Genomic DNA, 19,294 nt, shown 5'->3' on the forward strand with positions numbered 1-19,294 from the left:
GGGCTTGTGTGTGTCTGATACTTGCAACAAAACACCACAAAAGAATGCCATCTTAAGTTTATTTGGTCTACGCTCATCAATGTCTTAGCCCCATTTTAACATCACATGTCACCGCCCCATTGTATCAACGTATCCACTGCAACGCACAGAAAGCTAGTACTGTGTAAGCTAACTTGGCTAAATAGCAGTACCGCAGCTAGAAACAAAAAACAGGGTTTCCCACACATTCATTTAATTGTGGCAGCCCGCCATGATATCAACACCTGCCCACAAAATGATTTCAATTTTTTGGAGGTCGACTGTTAATTAGGAATGCTTTTGGAATATATATACTGTTCGGTTATTCATTGAACCACATTCTCAGAGCGCAGAGCATACTCCAGGCACAGACGAAGCAGTACAACGCCAGGTGCAGTTGAAGTGAAACTTAACTATTCATTGCAGTGGGTCTAAAAGTTTGTTTTCACTTCCTCCTGCAGCAGCAGATTTCATCCATCGATCTCACCAGATCAGCTCTGATTTAATCAACTGATCGATTATCCAATCAACCAATCAAACTCCACAAAAACAACTGCAGAGGAAATAAAAAACCTCATGAAGATTTCCGGCAATGCTGCGTTCACGGACCTGCAAAAACCTCTGTATTCAGAAAGGGGACACAGACTGATACAAAAGGACAAACACACACACACACACACACACACACACTAGCCTTATATCATCAACTTCCGCTTTTCTGCGATTTATCCTTTGGGGCTTAAAGCAAAGGATTTTGAAAGAATCTGCCCATTTGATGTTAGCATTTTGGGGAATGATTGTCACTATGTTTTACTTTTGTAGTAAGCCACTCCCCACTTTAGATGGCTTCTCATTGTTACAAACTATTTGCCTGACGAAGGTCTAGCACTGTAATGTCTCAAAACTTTTTTTTTTTTTGACAGTGTGAGAGAGGTTATTTGGAACTTCTCATCTCTTCTCTCCTCTCCCAAGCACCTGTCTCATGAAAAAGATGTGCGAAGAGTTCTACGTAATGTGCTTGAATAAGGTTATAGATTTTTACAAAATGCACTAAACATCATTTGAGGGTGACAGGAGACACAAAGATGTTTTTGCTCCTTTCCGTCCTTGTCTGTCTCGCTGGTTTACCATGAAAAGGTTCCAGAGATCAATCTCCTTAACACAACACAACAGCCAGCCTCAGCTACTTCTAACAAAAAGATCATTGATCACTGCTGGCGTTGCCTCTTTCCCTCAGCTCTAAGAACACCAAACAGAAAACTCAATTTACAGGCAAGACCAAGGTCTGAACAATGCACGCATCCAATGAGATAAAGGCAAAGATGTCGAACAAGAAATAAGGTGACTGTGCTGAGTCATGCCACCTGACAATAATATAGATTTCTCTCAGCCTTTCATAACACCTTTGAACCCTTCCAATTTACACCAGAACAGAGTAGCTGTCGTGCTCTGTAGGAAGCGAAAGCGGGTTCAAATTCCAAGGATGGTTATTCTTTACCTCTAAAATTGAGCTTTTATATGCGTGACAAATGTCAGCCATATTTCCTTTCATATAAACTAAAGACCTGAGTTAATTATGTGTATTATGGGTTGGTTACTTTATTTGAATGAATGATTTAACTCCAGACTGTAATCAGTTATCTTTTCAGGCACCATAATACAAAGCAACAATGAAAACTCACATGAATCTCAAACTTCCAGCCACTGACTGCCTCGTCTGTCAGGATCTTTGTGAAGGAGATGGTCAGACCATCTCGGAAAAACCTCTGACATGCCTCACACTTCACATCCAGTCCTGCAAAGAAAGACATCTCTCATTTAATACCATGCAGTTCATACACCATGTGCAACAAAGTGAAATGAAAGACACAAATGAAAGGACGTTTAAAGCCTAACGCAAGTCTGCAGACTTATAGTATCTCCAACTAACTTTAATCTCAGCAAGGCTATATATCAAACACATTTCATATATAAAGTACAAAACATATATTTTTAATAACAGAGTCGAGTCAGAGAGCAAATATTATTTTCAAGGACATATTTCAACAGCCTGAATGTAATGTTTGTCAACAAAATATTTATTCTCATAACATAACGACAACTAGTGCAGACAGAGTAACAGTAATGATGTGTATATTCAGTTCAGTACAGAGAGAAGTATGAGGTGGAAGAAGGCTTGATTTTAGTGGTGAAATAATTATGCTATTAGTCACTTGAGGGAAATTTTTTGTTGCTTTTTACTTTTTATTTCAGTATGAATTAAAAATCTTTGGGTTTTGGACTGTTAGCGGGGCAAGTCGAGTGCAAATTATGTCATAATGAAGCTGTTCTCAGTTCTATATAATTGTAAATGACTTATTTTGTTTGATGTGTTAACACTATTTTAAAACAAACTAAAAATGCTATTTGAAAAAAAAAAAACCTTGGGCTCTGGAAATGTGTGCTGGGCTGTTGATATTTTATTATATTTTATGGTCTAAACTACACTGAACAAAATATGAACGCTTTTGTTTTTGCTGCTGGTTTTCATGAGTTGAAATAACACATGGTAAAGAACTTTTAAGGAAACACAAAAGGCTGGGGGTGGGAATCACCAGAGGATCCACGATACGATATCATCACCATACTCAAGTCACAATTCAGTATTATTGCGATTTTAAATATGTTGCGACATGCTGAGTATTGCGATAAAATATATTGCGATTTATTACCGTTTTTCAACTGTAAACTATGTCCCCAAAGGAAAACTTTGTCAGCATCTGTTTTATCTAATAAGATAAGTCATCATTCATTTTTGCAGCAGCAGCAGCACATTGTATCTAGTGGACTGAGAAAGCAATTGATATTATTCTAATAGGCTATCTAAAGTTTAATTTGTACTTCTCATATTTATAATTCAGAGTTAAAAAAAAAAATACTTGGCACTGTGTGACGATACGATATTGCCACACAAAAATATCACAATTCTATGCTGTATGGATTTTATACCCCTCCTCTATCTCAGATATGTCCACAAATTTGTTAGAATCCACATTAGTGAGCACCTGCACCGTTGCCAAGATAAGCCATCCATCTGACAGATGTGGCATATCAAGATGCCGATTTAACAGCATCATTATTGCACAGGTGTGCTCTGGGATGGTCACAATAAAAGGGCACTTTAAAATTTGCAGTTTTATCCTGAAAAACGACAGTTATTATGACTGCACATAATTAGGGTTACAGAAATGCATTTTTGGATCATAGACACCCCAACAAATAAGTCAGTATCTGGTGTGACCACCATCTGCCTCATGCAGTGTAAAACATCTCCTTAACATTCATCAGGTTGTTGATTGTGGCCTGTGGAATTTTGGCCCACTCTTCCAGAGTGGCTGTGCACAGGTGCTGGATATTAGCACTAGAGACGGCTGTATGGTAATGAAATGAAAATTCAATTCACAAGAAACAGCTCTAGTGGACATTACTGCAGTCAGCATGCCAATGGCACGCTTCTTTAAAACCTGCGACATCTGTGACATTTTGTTGAGTGATAAAATTGTAAATTTTATAGTGGCTTTTCATTGCGACCATCCCAGAGCACACCTGTGTAATAATGATGCTGTTTAATCAGCATCTTGATATGCTGCATCTGTCAGGTGGATGGATTATCCTGGCAAAGGTGCAAATGCTCACCAAAACAGATTTTAAGAAATTTGTGAACAACATTTGAGAGAGATAAGCCTCGTGTGTGCATTGAAAAATTCTGAGATCTTTGATTTCAACTCATGAAAAATGGGAGCAAAAACAAAGAGAGTTGCATTTATATTTTTGTTCAGTGTATAATCAATATTAATTAAATGACTTAAAAAATATTCAGCAGATTAATTTAAAATGAAAATAGCTGTTAGAGGCCCTATTCTTTCCTTTAAATTGAATTTGTGATGACAAACAATACGTACCTGCATGATAAGCCTTTTTTAAAGCAGACTGTAGGATGTGCAAACACACTGTATTATTCCTTACCTTTTTTACTCAGGTCAATAGCAGCTTCCAAGAGGACTTCTAACTCTCCTTTTGGCAAAACTGGAACGACCCAACGAGGCCTGGGAGAAAATAAAACACATGAATCAATAGAAAAAACACTATGTGAGGAAAAAAGCATGGATGCTGCATGGATGATGTCACCCCGAAGAGCTCAATTTACTTCGCTCTTAAGAGGGAACGTGACTGTGATGTAATGTGTTTCAGGCTGAATAAGAAGCTAATTTTGAATGGGGCATTCAAAGTTAATGGAGAGACATGAGTAGACGCAGGCTCTTGGTGTAATAAATTAAGCTTGATTTGAAAATGTTTTGACTTAAGTCTAAAATCTGCACTTGTCACAAACTATACAACTGAATTTCATACAAATACGGAGTCAGGAGGAGGAGGGAAAGAGTCTGGAGTAAAATAAACTACTGGAGTGTGTGGTAAGTTTTGAAATTGGTGCAAATCACAGCTGTCAATCAACACACAAGAAGATGACAGTATAGTTATTATATCCTTTGTCACGATACAGACTGCAATTTTACTTTTCAAACTGTAGAGCAATATATCTATGTGAGAGTCCACATTCTGTTGTATCTTGTGTGGTGAATTAGAGGTGACAGAGGATGCAGCCTCTGCGTCAGCATGTGAGTACATACCTGTTGATCATATCATCTAGCTTGGCTAGGTCAGTGTGAGGGAAGGCGGGCTCCTCCTCTTCCAGCTGAGGGGGGGCATCCCCCTGGCCCTGCTCATCTGGTGGGCTCACTGGAGAGTTCTCATTAGATGAGTTAGGAGATGATGTCTAGAAAAGCAAAGACAATCAAAATCAGACGATGCCTATTTTTCTCTGCGGATGTATCATATAACCAAAACATGACAGTGATACTGTGTCAGACCAGGTATCAAAAACAAAAGTACGAAGAGGTAACATCATTTTTTTTTTTAAAAGATCTGGTATAAGTGCTGATTATGCTGATTGCTGTGGAGCTCCGGGTCACTGCGACTGCTCGCGCCACCATCTTAGCCTCAGTGTAACACTTCAGGGTACTTCATCATACAGTTGACCAGATTCAACCCTTCAGAATTCAGCTTTAATAAAATGTTTTGTGCATCCTTTATGAAGCACTGGTACACTGTCAGGAAAATATAAACACCTGCAGGATGTAGTGTAATTGAAACACCTGGATGATGTAATGTAATTAGGGCTGTACCAAATGTCTGTTTTGTTTCTTTACATTTGAAGCATCTATTAAGGTTTTTGAATAAAGTTTAGAATGTAGGTCTTCAGATTTTATGATGTCATCACCCCCAAAAAATGTGATTCCTCTGATTATATGAGCTAGTCTTCTTCTTTGTAATCAAATCATCTTTCTTAAATGAAAAAAATGTAATTTATGGGGTGTTAAATATTTGCTAAACTGCCCTGCAGGTACGCACCTGTAAGCAGCAAGCAAGAGACCAAACAGTTTTTTGACCGCAGTGAAAATGTCGTTGAAAGGCTTCTTTTTTTTTTTTAATGATTTAAATGTTTGGTTCTTCAGAGTCTGAAAAAATCCTACGCAGCCACCACTGGAATCTAATAGGGTTGAGCGACTTTCTGTGATTGGCTGAGCGCATTGCTGGTTGTTTTTTGGCCCGATTTTTGTCACTTTATTTTGCTAATGTCATGGTCTCCCTCTGAAGAACGAGTGAGAGCCACGGCTCAGCTGCCTGCTCAAACATAGTTAACATATGAAATGTTAATTTAGAATTTAAATGCCACTGTTATGAATCAGGCTTCAAAGCTTCAAACTACTCAGTACACGCAGTACTTCATTTTACTGCATTTTTTATAGTGCATTGTATATGGCGGCAGAGTAGATGGCTGGAGCCGATCCTAATTGATATGGGGGGAGAGGCAGGGTACACCCTAGACAGGTCACCAGACTATCACAGGGCTGACACAAAGAGACAGGCAACCATTCACAACTCAGAGTCAACAATTAGCCTGACCTGCCTGCTTTTGTACTGTGAGAGGAAGCTGGAGCACCTGGGGAAAAGCTACACTTACACAGACAGACCTTGCAAACTCCACATAGCAGGGTTTAAAGCCGGTACTTTGTTGCTGTGAGGCAACAGTGCACTGTGCTGCCCTTATTCAAAAATACACAAGACTAAAAGTCTATGGCTTGTAGAGGCTCTGCTATCTGTAGTGCTCATTACACACCAGTAAACAAAAATGTTGGATAGACAAAAAACAGAAAACAACTTTGTTAGTGTTTCTTACTGCTTCTGGGGTTAAGAATTTCAAGTATGGCCTGACAGTGGAGATCCATGTTGTTGCAGATAACTTGTTTATCCTCTGGTGTTTAATTTGCTGGTGCTGTGTTTTTTGATAGTATGACAGTGACAGGAAACACCATGAGATAAGGGGTGATGACAGGTTTTTTGCTTGGTGCTGTAGTACATGGCATGAGTATTTAACAACTCAACCACCAAAAGGCCTCAAGGCGATCTGTTTTGATTCTGTGTTTAAAACATATGGATGATGAAACATGACTTCGCCATAAATATATGAAAGACAACCAACGGCATTATTTTAGAGGTGTGAAGTGGAGACATGCTGAAATAGCAGCAAAGCAACCATTTTTTGAGACATAGCAGCTTTGCCTGTTAGCTCACTGACACTCACTGTCATATCATTAACTGGAACTGCAGGCTGCTGTCTATCTAATTTGTGTGCTCGTCTGGTCACTTGCTAACAAGGCTGTGCAATTTCTAGTGTTTTAATGGAGCTCAGTGGGGCTTTTTTTCATTGGTGTGTTCGGAGCAAACAAACAAAGGGTCAGGAATGGGCCTGACTTTGTGTAGCTGATAAAATCCAACCGAAACCCAAAAAAAAACCCCAGAGGCCTGACTGGGCCCTAATCTCAATGCACCAATCTGCCTCGCTGCATTGATCAGAGAGCGACTGTATTTTTACTAACAGCTGTGTTATCTTGCATAAATTAATCCAAGTGTAGGATCAAGACGGAACTGACTTTTTGACCTCCACAACAACAGGGAAACTTGACTACCAGTTTTTCTATAGTGCCATAAACCAATGGAAAGGCAAGGCCCACTTCTTATATGTGGGGGTAGGGTTTCTATTGTCCTGGGCACTAAACGTACATGCACGTAGGCATAAAGAAGCAGGTGTCTCCCCTGAAAGGCCTTTAAACAAACCCATTCAAGTCATTATACTCCTAGTATTTGGAATACAGAGCAATGCTCTTTTCATCCTTTTCTACCCAGAGGAAACAAATGTGAGGGCTGACATGGTTGTGTTAGAAGTATAAATGTGTTAGTATGTGGGTGTATCTCCGTTACGCTGTTGTCAAATAGAAATTTTTGGACAGAAGAGTGTTTGAGAAACAAAGACAACCATGTGCGCCTGTGAATGTGCATTTAAGCACCATTTTGACCATTCCCATCCTCACTTCTTTCCTCATCTAACGAGTGTATATGAGCATCAGTGATGGTGTGAGCAGCTGTGTATGAGAGAGTAAAAGAGGGACACACATAGTCGAGGGAGATGCATAACTGAGAAATATGAAATGTGGGGGTGTGTGGTGAAGGCTCCTTCTGCTTGGCTGACCTACATAGGCAGCTTGCCTCTCACGTCTCACCACGGCTCATCTCTAACCAACACAGGCCTGCACATGCACACGCACAAAGACACACACACACACACACACACACACACACACACACACACACACACACACACCCTTTATCCATCACTCAGGAGGCTCTGTTCATTGATGCCTCGCCTTCACTCTCTTTCTCCCTCTTTTCCGCTCCCTCCTCCCCTCCCTTTTCGTCCCCTTGGGCATCTGTGTGTGGTTTAGGTACCAGCAATATCTGTTAAAAAAAATGGTGCTGCAGTGTCTGGACTAACAAAACAGAAATATCAAAAATAAACTCCATTTCTTGTCTCTGCACAGGTTAATTTAAATACATGCGTGTACTGTCAGAAAAGAAGTGTAATGCATTTAAAACAAATGTGAGAAGACGGAACTGGATGAAAGCAAAAACCAGCCAAAGGGAGATGAGAACAACACTTTTACACACTATAACACAAATCTGGGGGATGTAATGGTACTCAGACGTCATGGATCAGTTCATACCCTGGTTTACGAGTCAAGGTTCGGGACGCGTTCAATACAGCATAGGGATGAAATGGTTACCAGCTTCACAATAAACAGCGGCAAAATTTCAGACAGTTAGTATTACTGTTTTAACTTCTGATAATCATTAAATCCATGTTTAAAGACGGTCATTCCACCTCACCATTCTTCATGAAAGGTGCAACTGTGGAATGGGGGGACAGAGTTGTTTCGACTTTAAGCCAGCAATGGAGGTAGCAACAGCACCAAATCGATGGCTGTGTGAAATGGACATCCAGCAGTATGGAATCATGGACGGGTCGGGTGTGAAATTTTGACAGCATGTTCTCAATGCGACCCACCGCAAGTTGTGGCGACCATAAGGTCAGGGAGCTCCTTATCCTCCGAGCAGAGGACTTCACTTCTCAGATTTCTCAAGTCTGGGGAAGAGCCACTGGCTCGAAACATTACACAGCATTAAAATCCTTCTAATGGGAGCTACTTAGTGTGTGGATCTATTTGTTTCTAAATGCACTATAATCAGATAACCACATAAGGATACATTTCTTTTCTTTTTTGTTTAATCTTTATCTATTCTGAAAAGAAGTCTCTCTTTTGCAGGAACGCTGACAACTACACCCATACACGCCTGGAAGCTGCCCAGTACAACCACAGTATGATCTGCTGGACACTGAGCAGCTGTTGGGGTAAGGGCCTTGCTCAAGGGCAGCTAAGTGGTGGTAATGAGGGAGGAGCAAGCACTGCATTGCCGGTCCGGGAATTGAACCAATGACCTTCCAGTCACAAGCTCACTTCTCTACCCTTTAGGCCCACTTAACAACACTGCCTCATTTATTTTGAACAGACAGTATTGCAAGTGTCAATGACAGACAAAATCCTCTTCCTGTGGACTGAGGTAGCGAGGCAAGAGGCGACTAAGGCATTTTGCCCACTGACTTTGCGACAAATAATTAGGAACATTTAAAACACTTCTGTATTACATTGTTTGCACACTGAACAAACACCTTACCAAAAAGCAAGAGGTCACAATAGGCTATAAAACTGAAAAGCATTTCTTATGCTGTGAAACTGAAAAATACAAAAGAAATACCATAATAAAAGTAAAACTTGTGCATTAGAAGAAGTGTTACGATTAGTTCCACCTTGGCTACAGGACAATATAAATGCAAAATGCTTCAGTAATTGTTTATCCTGTTCCGCTTTTGTGTCTAAAGGCTACTTGAAAGCAACAAGAATTATGAGTTGGGTTCTGGTTTGGTTTCTCCTCATTCCAGTAATCGGCACATTTGGGTAATGCCATTGACTGTGCGTTATCATGCTGGATGTATTGTCATTCACATAGCCTACAATGATGGAGCAACGCCGACACACCATCTTTCTCTTAAACATAATTCTCTCTGCAATGCTGTTGTAAATGACCGGGAACCCCCAGGCCGGTCCCTCAGCTCTGGTGTTTAATTTGCGCTCGCCATAGTCTGACCAAAGACCTCTTTGGTGTGAGTGACTGGCACGCCAATCAGCTTGTTGTGCATCTGTTGATAATGATGTGCGGCTAAAGATTTCCACAGGGAACTCACACTTGTGAAGTTTGATTCCACATTATGTGCGTATCGGTACATACCGTGTGTTCTGCATGCACCGAACCGTGACCCCTGTACAGTGACGGTTCGAAACGAACATACGAACCATTACAGCCCTAGAAAGGTCTAATGTTGAGCATTAGTTGGAAAGAGGATACTAACCTGGTTCTGTGGCAGTGGGGGTTGGCTCTGAGCATCAGGTGCCTGGCCCTGGCCCTGACTGTCATTGCCCCCCACCGGAGAGCCACGCGTGGTGGCTGTCATGCTCGCCACAGGGCAGATCTTGGCAATCTTGGCCTCTTAGGGAGCGCTGGCCAGGAGGGAAATCACAGCCACCTCAGCTGTAGAGCAGAGGGAAGAGAGCCCGAACACACGAGAGAGGGACACAAGCACCTGGAGATCTGGATGTGCCGCTGAGACCATTGCATAACCTGGAACAGGGAAGAGGGTAAAGGTCAGAATTATCAGCAGGCTGGTTATGTTACTTGTAATTCACAAACTAAATACACAAGGTGGTTATAATCTTGTACTTCAAAATGACCATTTACATCAATTTGTTCTAAAATGGGTTTTGCTTGGTTATTACCCACAAGCTACCTCACAAAAGTTGTGTTCAATGACCAACAAGGTGTGTTATGAATCAGGATGCTCCAGCCAGGCTCTGGAGAGCTGACACGGATCACTGATTTAAATTAGATTCAGAATATCCAGCACCAATCCTTAATGATTCCTTCCTGGCTCATTATATCTTAATTACACCTAATAAAGTCAGCCATCCTATCATCTTACACTTACAGTTCTGGATAGATCTCCCACACACCTGCATGCTTTTCTAAATTACCACAGAGAAGCTTCAAAGGTCAATTACAAACAGACATTTCTACATCTCTTTCAGACGTCACGTGAGTTTTCCAACCAGTGCGACAACACTACAGTGGCCAGTATCATATAATATCAAACTCAGATGAACCAGAAAATAATCCTACAAGAGCCTTGTTGCATTTTAACTCTGAATTTCTGTTGCATCAAGCTAACCCAGGTCCCTCAACACTTGCTATGAACAAGTAGCCAGAGGATACAGCCTGCCTGAATACATCTTAGGTCCCACCACAGTCGACAGCACCATCTCAAATGTGTGCAAGGGCAGACATGAACATGCAGCCTCAGGGGTGTATGATAGCAATAGGGCAGCTGTGATGGATTGGGAAGTGAAAACACTGTTTTACATTTACTTTTAGTAGTATTTCAATACGCCAACCTGAGAAACTAATAGTCATAAGTAACTGTCATACTTTCTCTGGATACCTTGGTGTTTGCCAAATTTTATCTGTTGCAACCTGGATCTTATTTATGTTGTTTCGGCAATTATTTTTTTATCGATTACAATAAAATTGTGTTCACAGAGTTAATTGCTAAAATCTGGGAACATGGTTGCATTGCTACGTGCTTCAGTCTGATGGGGAGAAAACCCTGGGTTGTCAGACTGTCTCCAATAAGCTGGCACTTTGGCCAGATTACCTAACCCACTTTATTTGGAGGTGAAATTTGTGATGTCAGTAATATTCCCTCACTAGGAATTAAGCCAGGAAGTTGGTCTGTAAACTTAAAAAGATGTTTACCAGAGAAGGTTCGGCTGATACAGTCACCGTGCTTTCGATATCTGCTCCAAATATGTTTATCTAATCTGGAGGTTTCTTTAAAACCTGCAAATCAGGATGCCCCATTAGCCAAATGGTTAAGGATCATACCACATAATGGCAACCGAATGCTTTGATTCCAGTCAGTGGACACTTGTGGCATGTCGTTCCCCTGTCGCTTTCATCATGTTTTTCTCCGCACTGTGGCTGTCAAATACAGGCAAAATGCCAAAAAAATAATCTTAAAACAAAACAAAATTTAAAAAAAAAAAAAAAAAGACAATCCCGCATGATTGTCTGACTGCATGTGTTCCCTGCCCTGTCTGACTTCCTTTTTGGAGATGCCCCAGCATTCCCTGACCTCAGCAATTAACCTGAGTGGGTGTAATGTAATTATTAGTAATAGGAACAATGGACAAAACTAGAAAAATAAGCTTGCACGACACTGGAATCTTCCTTTAAATGTCAGTATGACTATCAGAAAAACATGATGCAGCCTGCCAATTTAGCACTTGGCACTTAACTGTCTGATCAACAACAAATCCTTAAGATAAACATATCCTTTTCAAGGAAGGGTCATGCTACATTTCAATATCAAAGTTTCGTACTTACAGGTAACTTTTGAATGCAATTTCATTTCAAGTTTGCTAATCTGTCAGCATCCAAAAAGGTGGAGAAATAAAACCAACAGAATCCATTAAGCTACATGAATAAAGAGATATTTTGTCGAGATAAATTGCACAATATAACTACGAATGAACTCCTGTGACATTTGAGACAGCAGTGACTTTCAGCAGCAGAAAAGCTGAAGTGTAATACTAACATAAAATAAGCAAATAGAAGTTATTTAATAGTTCCTGTTTCTGACAATGTACAAGACGTGCGACTGGACAAAAATCAAACCAGTACTGTTAAGTGACATGCTCGACTACACAAATCAACGCACCACACCTTTTAGTCTTCCAGTCATTAAAATTAACACTTAGATGATACGCTGCTTGAGAGTCAATGCTGTTTTAAATGTATTCTAAAAGTGAAGGTGTAAAGAGGTTATATCAGTTTTACAGACTGCCAAAAAAGCCAGATCCCTCTTCCACAGCGACACCTGTGATCAAAATCAATACACTGAAGGCCATCATGCAGGGAACGGAGTATGACTTGGTGGTTTTTAGACAAAACAGAAAAAAATCCGAGACATCTTTTATGCTGTTTAACCAGCTGAAAGCTTTCGTGAAGTTGAAATCACAGTACGTCTAGGTCTAACCCTTTGTAAGCTCCAGAGGACATGAGTCATTACGTGCTCAATTTCACTTACTTTCTAAAAGCATGTCTGCTGAATCTAATACCCAGAAACATCAATAGTTTACCAGATCAACAAAGGACTGCGAATAAGAATAGAATTCAAGTGCTTGATGCACATAATACAAAAAGGGAAACTGAGATACAAATAAGATAAGCCAAATTGTGAGAACATAAACATCATTAAGAACCATATCTGCTGTTGTTCTGCCCTGCTGCAGAGGAATGACCAAGACTGTGCCTTCAAAGTTAACATGGGTACACTAAAGTGGCTGATTTGACTTAATGTGAACACAAATCTATTTAATGAGTAGCTATTCATTTGTTATCTGATATAAATTGGTTGAAACAAACGGTTGAAAGTTATCTTTGGTCTACTGGTAAAGTATTTTCCTAGCTTATGGGTAGCGAAACTAGATTATTTCCTATTTTACAGGTGGCCAGTGACATTTGCTTCAGCATCAGCAATTTCGGTTGCAGCTGTCATTACAGACAGTACATTACGTTACAGCCATTATTATGGGCAAAACCCGGAGAGTGTCTTTGGCTTGCAGAGAGCGTAACGTAAATGCCATATCATGTAACTATCGAAAGCTGCTATCAGTAAAACCACTCAGTGGCTAACTATCTGCTAATGGGGGTATAGGGTGGGTTACTCATGACGCACAATAAACATGTTATGTTTCACCAACAATGTCAAAAAAGTGGCACACACACGGCAACAACAGCAGCCACCATTAACACAAGCGCTAAGCTAGGAACAACTGCGGCCTTTTGGACTGAACCGGCTTTGAAACGTTAAGTGTTATTTAAAAAAACATTTAATGGACGGAGACATCGGTTATGTAGCATTATGAGCGTTACCTTGGAGTATCTCCAAAAATCAGGCAGCCCAGGTGATTGTAAAGTACACAGTGGCATTACGTAACTAGCAATACAAACCAGCGCCGTCAACAACCGTTAACAGCTGGTGGTTTAGTTAGTTAACGCCTGCTGCTAGCTAGCTGCGGCAACTAACATTAGGTTAGCCTGCAAGGCGATCCGCCCAGACAGCAGAGCAAGTGACGGCCTTGTCGTCCAAAGCCCGTTGCGCTGAGACACACAGGCCTCACTATTCGACCGGGCCTGACGTTAAACTTGCCGTGCAAACCTTTGCTACACAACGGGCAATCTTACGCCCAGAGATGGTTTAGTTAATAACCTAAATCATTACCGATCTAACATGACTTTCCCCGGCGTTATTGTTGATCAACCATGTTCCTGTAACGCCATTTTCAATGAGAATCGGCCGTGCTAGCATGCTAACGACCAGCAATCTAGATAAACAGTTAACGTTAGCTAACTTAGCCGTTAGCTTGCGTGCGGGTAAATACCCAAAGGTAGCTAGCGTTAACGTTCCTATTTTGACAAGCGGCTGGCTGATATGACTCGACAACTACCTAACTAGTTTCCCTGTCTATACAATGAACACTCTGCGATTGAGCTTAACGTCACCTTACATCATATTCAGCCTTCAAAATAAGTTAACCGAGCTAGCTGTCTTCGATAACGTAGAATATGGTAGTGACAGGGGAGGCGTCTATTTCCTGAAATTTAGAGTGTTCTGACCTGTATCGCCTAACGCCAAGTTATAACTTGGCTAAAACAAACTGAAATGAGATATTGGGAGCCATAGTGATACAAAATGTTAACAGCAATGTAGATTTGATTAATATATAATAAGTCATGCGTTAGAAATGCGAGAAGAGGATAAAAAAATATCAGAAACTTGTAAACACAAGACGTTTAACGTTAAAGGAAATGTTCCTTCTCAGTCTGTAGACAGTGTCGAGGACTATTTGCGGTTAGCTAGCGCTAGCTTGGCTTCAGTGAATCTAGCGGGGCAAAGCTAATCAGACTACACATACTGTTAACACCATGAATTGCAGTTTAATCGCGTTGACATTGTCAAATATTCAATAGGCACTAGCTAACAGAGATAAAACCACCAACAGCTGGATAACACAAGTAACCCAAATGCAGTAATGTTACCTTGCATCCACCACCAGCTGACGCTAACACTAGCAGTAGCCAGCTAACAATCACCAGCCAGCGTACCGAGCTAGTTAGCTAACAACTCACCAGGAATTTGATATGACTTCCCCCTCTATTCACGGGCTACGTCCAGCCTTGAACGATGGTGTCGTCGTATATTACATAAACGTGGCCTATATCAGTGACAGTTTCGCAGGAGCCAAAACCTGTTACTAGAAAGATCTAATTCCTACGTTTTTTCCTCTGCTTCTGGGTGTTTTTCCTGCGTCACCGGCGCGGTAACAGCCCCCTAACTCTATCTAGTCCGATTTCTGGGGCTTGTCACTTCGGTCCCAGCAGTCACTCACAACTTGAATCAGTTCAACATGGCGGAAGCGCAGTCGGACACAAATGCCGCTCAGCGAAACAGGCCAGACGACCGTGTGAACTCCAACAGCCAGCGTTGTCTGTGAGCTAGTTTGCACCACAACGGAGAGTAGCGCAGCAAACACAACAGCCGCTGAATGGAAAGGGCATAAAACCCCTCTCAATTCTGATAAGTGACTCCGGTTCCAGTGATAAGATCCAGTCCATAGTTTGATTAAAACCGAGAGAATAAAACGGAGCAACCTGACGCACTTGACTATATCGCCTCCTGTCGCTCGGGGTGGTCAGACATGAATAGGTAATAGTTTAATTAATATTGACATGACATAACGCAGGGAAATTCAAACATGGGCTACATACAAACTAACATTGCAGCACTTATTAGAGGGGTATGGCTAATAATAACATAGAGACAAGAAATAAATGGCCAAATATATAAAAGTAATGCAAGACTTCTTGGGTATGGAAAATATGTGTTCATGGCCCATAAATAAATAAATAAATACAATAAAAAAATTACTTTTATTTTTATTAACTCACTTAGAGATTGTGGGCACGCTCATTGTTGGGTCAAGGGATAAGTTCACATATTTTTCACATATTTTTCCAGTCTGTCTTCAAATCGACAGGTTAGTTAGTTAGTTAGTTAGTTAGTTAGTTAGTTAGTTAGTTAGTGGCAGTTTATTGTAATTAATTATTATTGTATGTAAGTAGCAAATAAACAAAATAATCATACAGTAGTAGACAGGCATAAAAAACAGGTTACTAAAGTAAGCATGAAAACTGAAAGCAACATAATAATTTGATTTACATGTCCAAATAGAATATATATATGTATATGTATGTATATACCTTATTTAAAAAAAAATCTGAAATCTGAATATAATGAATATGAACACTTAAACAGGTGTGTCTTGCTGTAATCATCCCTCTCGTTTATACAGACCATTAAGAGATTATTATCTTTTTTTTCTCCCTTTTTTCATTTTAAGAATTTATATGACATAGTAATACTGGACTTACAAATCATAGAAAAAAGAGGAAGAACGGGAAAATAAAATTTTAAAACATTTTAAAAATGTGTGGTTGTATTATGTTTTACACTGTATATTTTTAATAACATTTTGGGTCTACATATAAAAGCTTAACTAGGGACGAGAGTTAAAGATTAGCAATGGCTATAAGTTCTCTGTGCAACACATCAGTCCCATACTCTGTACTGGAACTATGTTAAATTGCATCATCCCTATCAAATAAATAAATGAATGAATAAGTAAATAAAGTGTTACACAAATATGAATTCATAGGATATAATTTTAACTGGCTACAATATTAACATTCCATAAGATATAATCTACTGAAAACTGATAAATCTAAGTCAGAAGATACATTTTACTAACATAGGCCAAAGACAATGGCTGCCACACACACACACACACACACACACACACACACACAGTATATTATGTACAGCATATACAATAAAAGTTAATAAAATGACTAGAAAAAAAAATCATAATTATAAATGTCTTGTGTCTTGTAAGGTGTCGTTGAATGCTCTGAAAGTTACCTATAAATAAAATGCATTATCATTAGTAGTAGTAGTCGTAGTAGTGGAAGAAGAGGTATATACATTATACTGGCCATTAAGGGATAATTTCCTATGCAAAAATACATTCCAAAGTTTACATGAGGCTCAGGCCAAGTTAATGAGTACAGTGCATATCTTCCACAGTTACAGTGTTTTTAGTATACATTTCCCTGTTTTTATTAATATTCTTCCGCCATAGATCTGGGGGGAAACACCAAAGACAGTGGATAAACCACACTTTCTATAGAACAAAGAGGGAATTTCCTACTAAAGAACTGCAAAGTTGCAACATATCCTCTTAATCTGCAAAAAGACAGGCAGACTAGTGAAACCTCACATTAACTTCAGATAAACTTTAGAGTGTATTTCAGCACAGGACTGTGGAACTTGTCCATCATCACTTACACTGAAAGCACACTACGAAGAATGAACAGGATGAAAGATTACAGCGAGTGAAGCAATGTTGGAATGGCCACCTGATGATTGTTTTTAGACAGACTTCATCAAATTGTGAACCAAACCTTTAACTGGAGGCCTCTTCTTCCTCTCCCTCTTTGTGCATTGTGTACATCACTCCTGGAATATTTCATAGACCCAAATTTGTTGTGTGGTAATTTGATCAAATGCAAACTAATTCAACACATGTCAGTGCAATATCACCTGCAATAGTGATGGTGTTACAACTTCATATTGAAACAGGGCCTCAACCCACTCTACGGCTACTAATATTGTATTTAAGTGGTAGTGCACACTGCCATATTCCTTCCAGTTATAATAGTCAAAGTGCCATTAGCCAGGCAGTGAACTTGTGGTTTTAAATCAATGTACAGCAAATGGCCGTGGATGAGTCAGCCAAGTGCCCCGAATACAAAGGAGTCATTACTCACTTGTCCTATTATATGCACTCTGCTTCAGCAAGGACCCACCTTATTATTGAAAATACAACTGACCATAAACATACTGTAGAGATACCCGTATAGTGCAATGCAGTCTAATACAATAGCCCTGCAATAAACACAGTTTAATTTAGATTGTTTGGGTTTAGTTGAGATTGTGGGCAGCCAAATGATGATCCATGCAGCTGTTTTAGAGTTAGTTATCTTAAGATGCAACACTACAAACTAAAGCATCAAACTTTACAGAAGAGCTGAATCAACCAACCACAACTTGGGGGGGGGGGGGGGATCCGTTTTCTAAATATCTGCTGTCTTGCAGATGCAGTAAGCAAGCAGCTAGCGGGAATAAAGGCTTGAAGGAATTATTTTAATCTTACTTTCATTACATGCCACCCACACCAAATGTGTTGCGTGCCTCATCAATATGCAAAACACCCTCACCCCTGGAAGTCCCCAAACTGCCCATGGGACATGAATCTGTAACACTGTTGGCTTCATGTATCTGTTAAAGTGACAGCTTTGGGGCTTATACAAAAGGTCCTTAAAACAAAATAATCCTGACCAAATACATCATTATGATATATAATATATATATCCGCAAATTTTGTATTATTTTATTTCATTTTATCTTATATTAGATACACATCACACTTATACTGTATAAGTTATTGGTCTGTATACATATCCTTTATATATATATGTACTGTGCAACTATTCTGTGCAACATCCTGCTTATGCAATAATAATTACTGCTTGCCATGCAATAATATTCATATATTTTCCAGTACAGTACAGATTATGTGTGTATTACAATTATCCATCCAACATGGACATAAAGAATCTGTACACATGAAATGTGTACATAGTGTTTAAATCTATTATTGTATTTTTATTTTAGCGTATGCATTTTTATTCAGTCAATCAGTTTTTTATCTTTCCCCTTTGCTTCTGACTCTTGAGCTGCTGTAAAGAGTGAATTTCCCCAGTGTGGCATAAACATTTATCTTATCTCATCTTGTATGTGCGCATATGCATTTATGTGTTAAAATGGAGATTCTACAGAGAAAGACGAAGGAAATACTAAACAGGAAAACAAGTGATCTGCAGATATACTCTGACGAGAGCAGAAACAAGGCCCAAGTGCAACTAGAATGATCCAGAAAGCGCTCTGACTGTGGTTTGCTGTGGTCTAAAGTAGAACCTCCCTGACTTAAGTTAGTAATATTACATATTATTTTAATAACTCCTTTTTCATGAAGGGGTCCTTCTGAGAGGGGCTTAGCTGGCTGTAAGAGTGGGGATGTAGCAGTAAAACAAATATGAACATTGACCTCTAATCAAACCACTGAAACTACATTTATTATTATATTCAGACCTCCTGACCTATTAAATATTTCTTGAAATATGGATGCTTTTCAAGGTTCCTGAGACAACATACCATTAGAGAAAAATGGTTGATTTAATAATAGGTATTGTAATCAAGTCTTGGTTATAAAATGTATTGAACACATATCAGGTGTTAAAGATAGGATAAGAGTTGTCTAACTGAAGACTGAGTTATCTCTATCAATAGACTTTTAGTCAACATGTCTATTTGTTTACATACTCTGTCATCTGCAGTAGTGTTAAGTAACAAAGAAGGCTACCTTCAATCAAGTAGCCTATTGTTCTTACAGGGGATCGGCCCCTTAAGATAAGAATTTCAGTATGTTAT

General features: G+C 39.6%; 1 protein-coding gene across 5 annotated transcripts in view; it reads right to left on the reverse strand.

Annotated features, from left to right (window-relative positions):
- Positions 1–15,226, reverse strand: part of usp9 (ubiquitin specific peptidase 9) — a 55,656-nt gene extending 40,430 nt beyond the window's left edge. For 3 of the 5 annotated variants that reach the window (XM_050049838.1, XM_050049839.1, XM_050049837.1), the window contains exons 1-5: positions 14,815–15,226; positions 9,920–10,188; positions 4,686–4,831; positions 4,024–4,103; positions 1,701–1,813 (exon numbers count right to left, since the gene is read on the reverse strand). In XM_050049838.1, coding sequence (XP_049905795.1) covers positions 1,701–1,813; positions 4,024–4,103; positions 4,686–4,831; positions 9,920–10,021 — 441 coding nt within the window. In that variant the 5' untranslated portion in view covers positions 10,022–10,188; positions 14,815–15,226. The remainder of the gene's footprint in view (positions 1–1,700; positions 1,814–4,023; positions 4,104–4,685; positions 4,832–9,919; positions 10,189–14,814) is intronic. The other 2 variants (XM_050049842.1, XM_050049840.1) reach the window with 1 other exon arrangement.
- Between the last annotated feature and the right edge of the window lie 4,068 nt (positions 15,227–19,294).

This window comes from Epinephelus moara, chromosome 7, assembly GCF_006386435.1.
Source record: "Epinephelus moara isolate mb chromosome 7, YSFRI_EMoa_1.0, whole genome shotgun sequence".
Lineage (NCBI taxonomy): Eukaryota > Metazoa > Chordata > Actinopteri > Perciformes > Serranidae > Epinephelus > Epinephelus moara.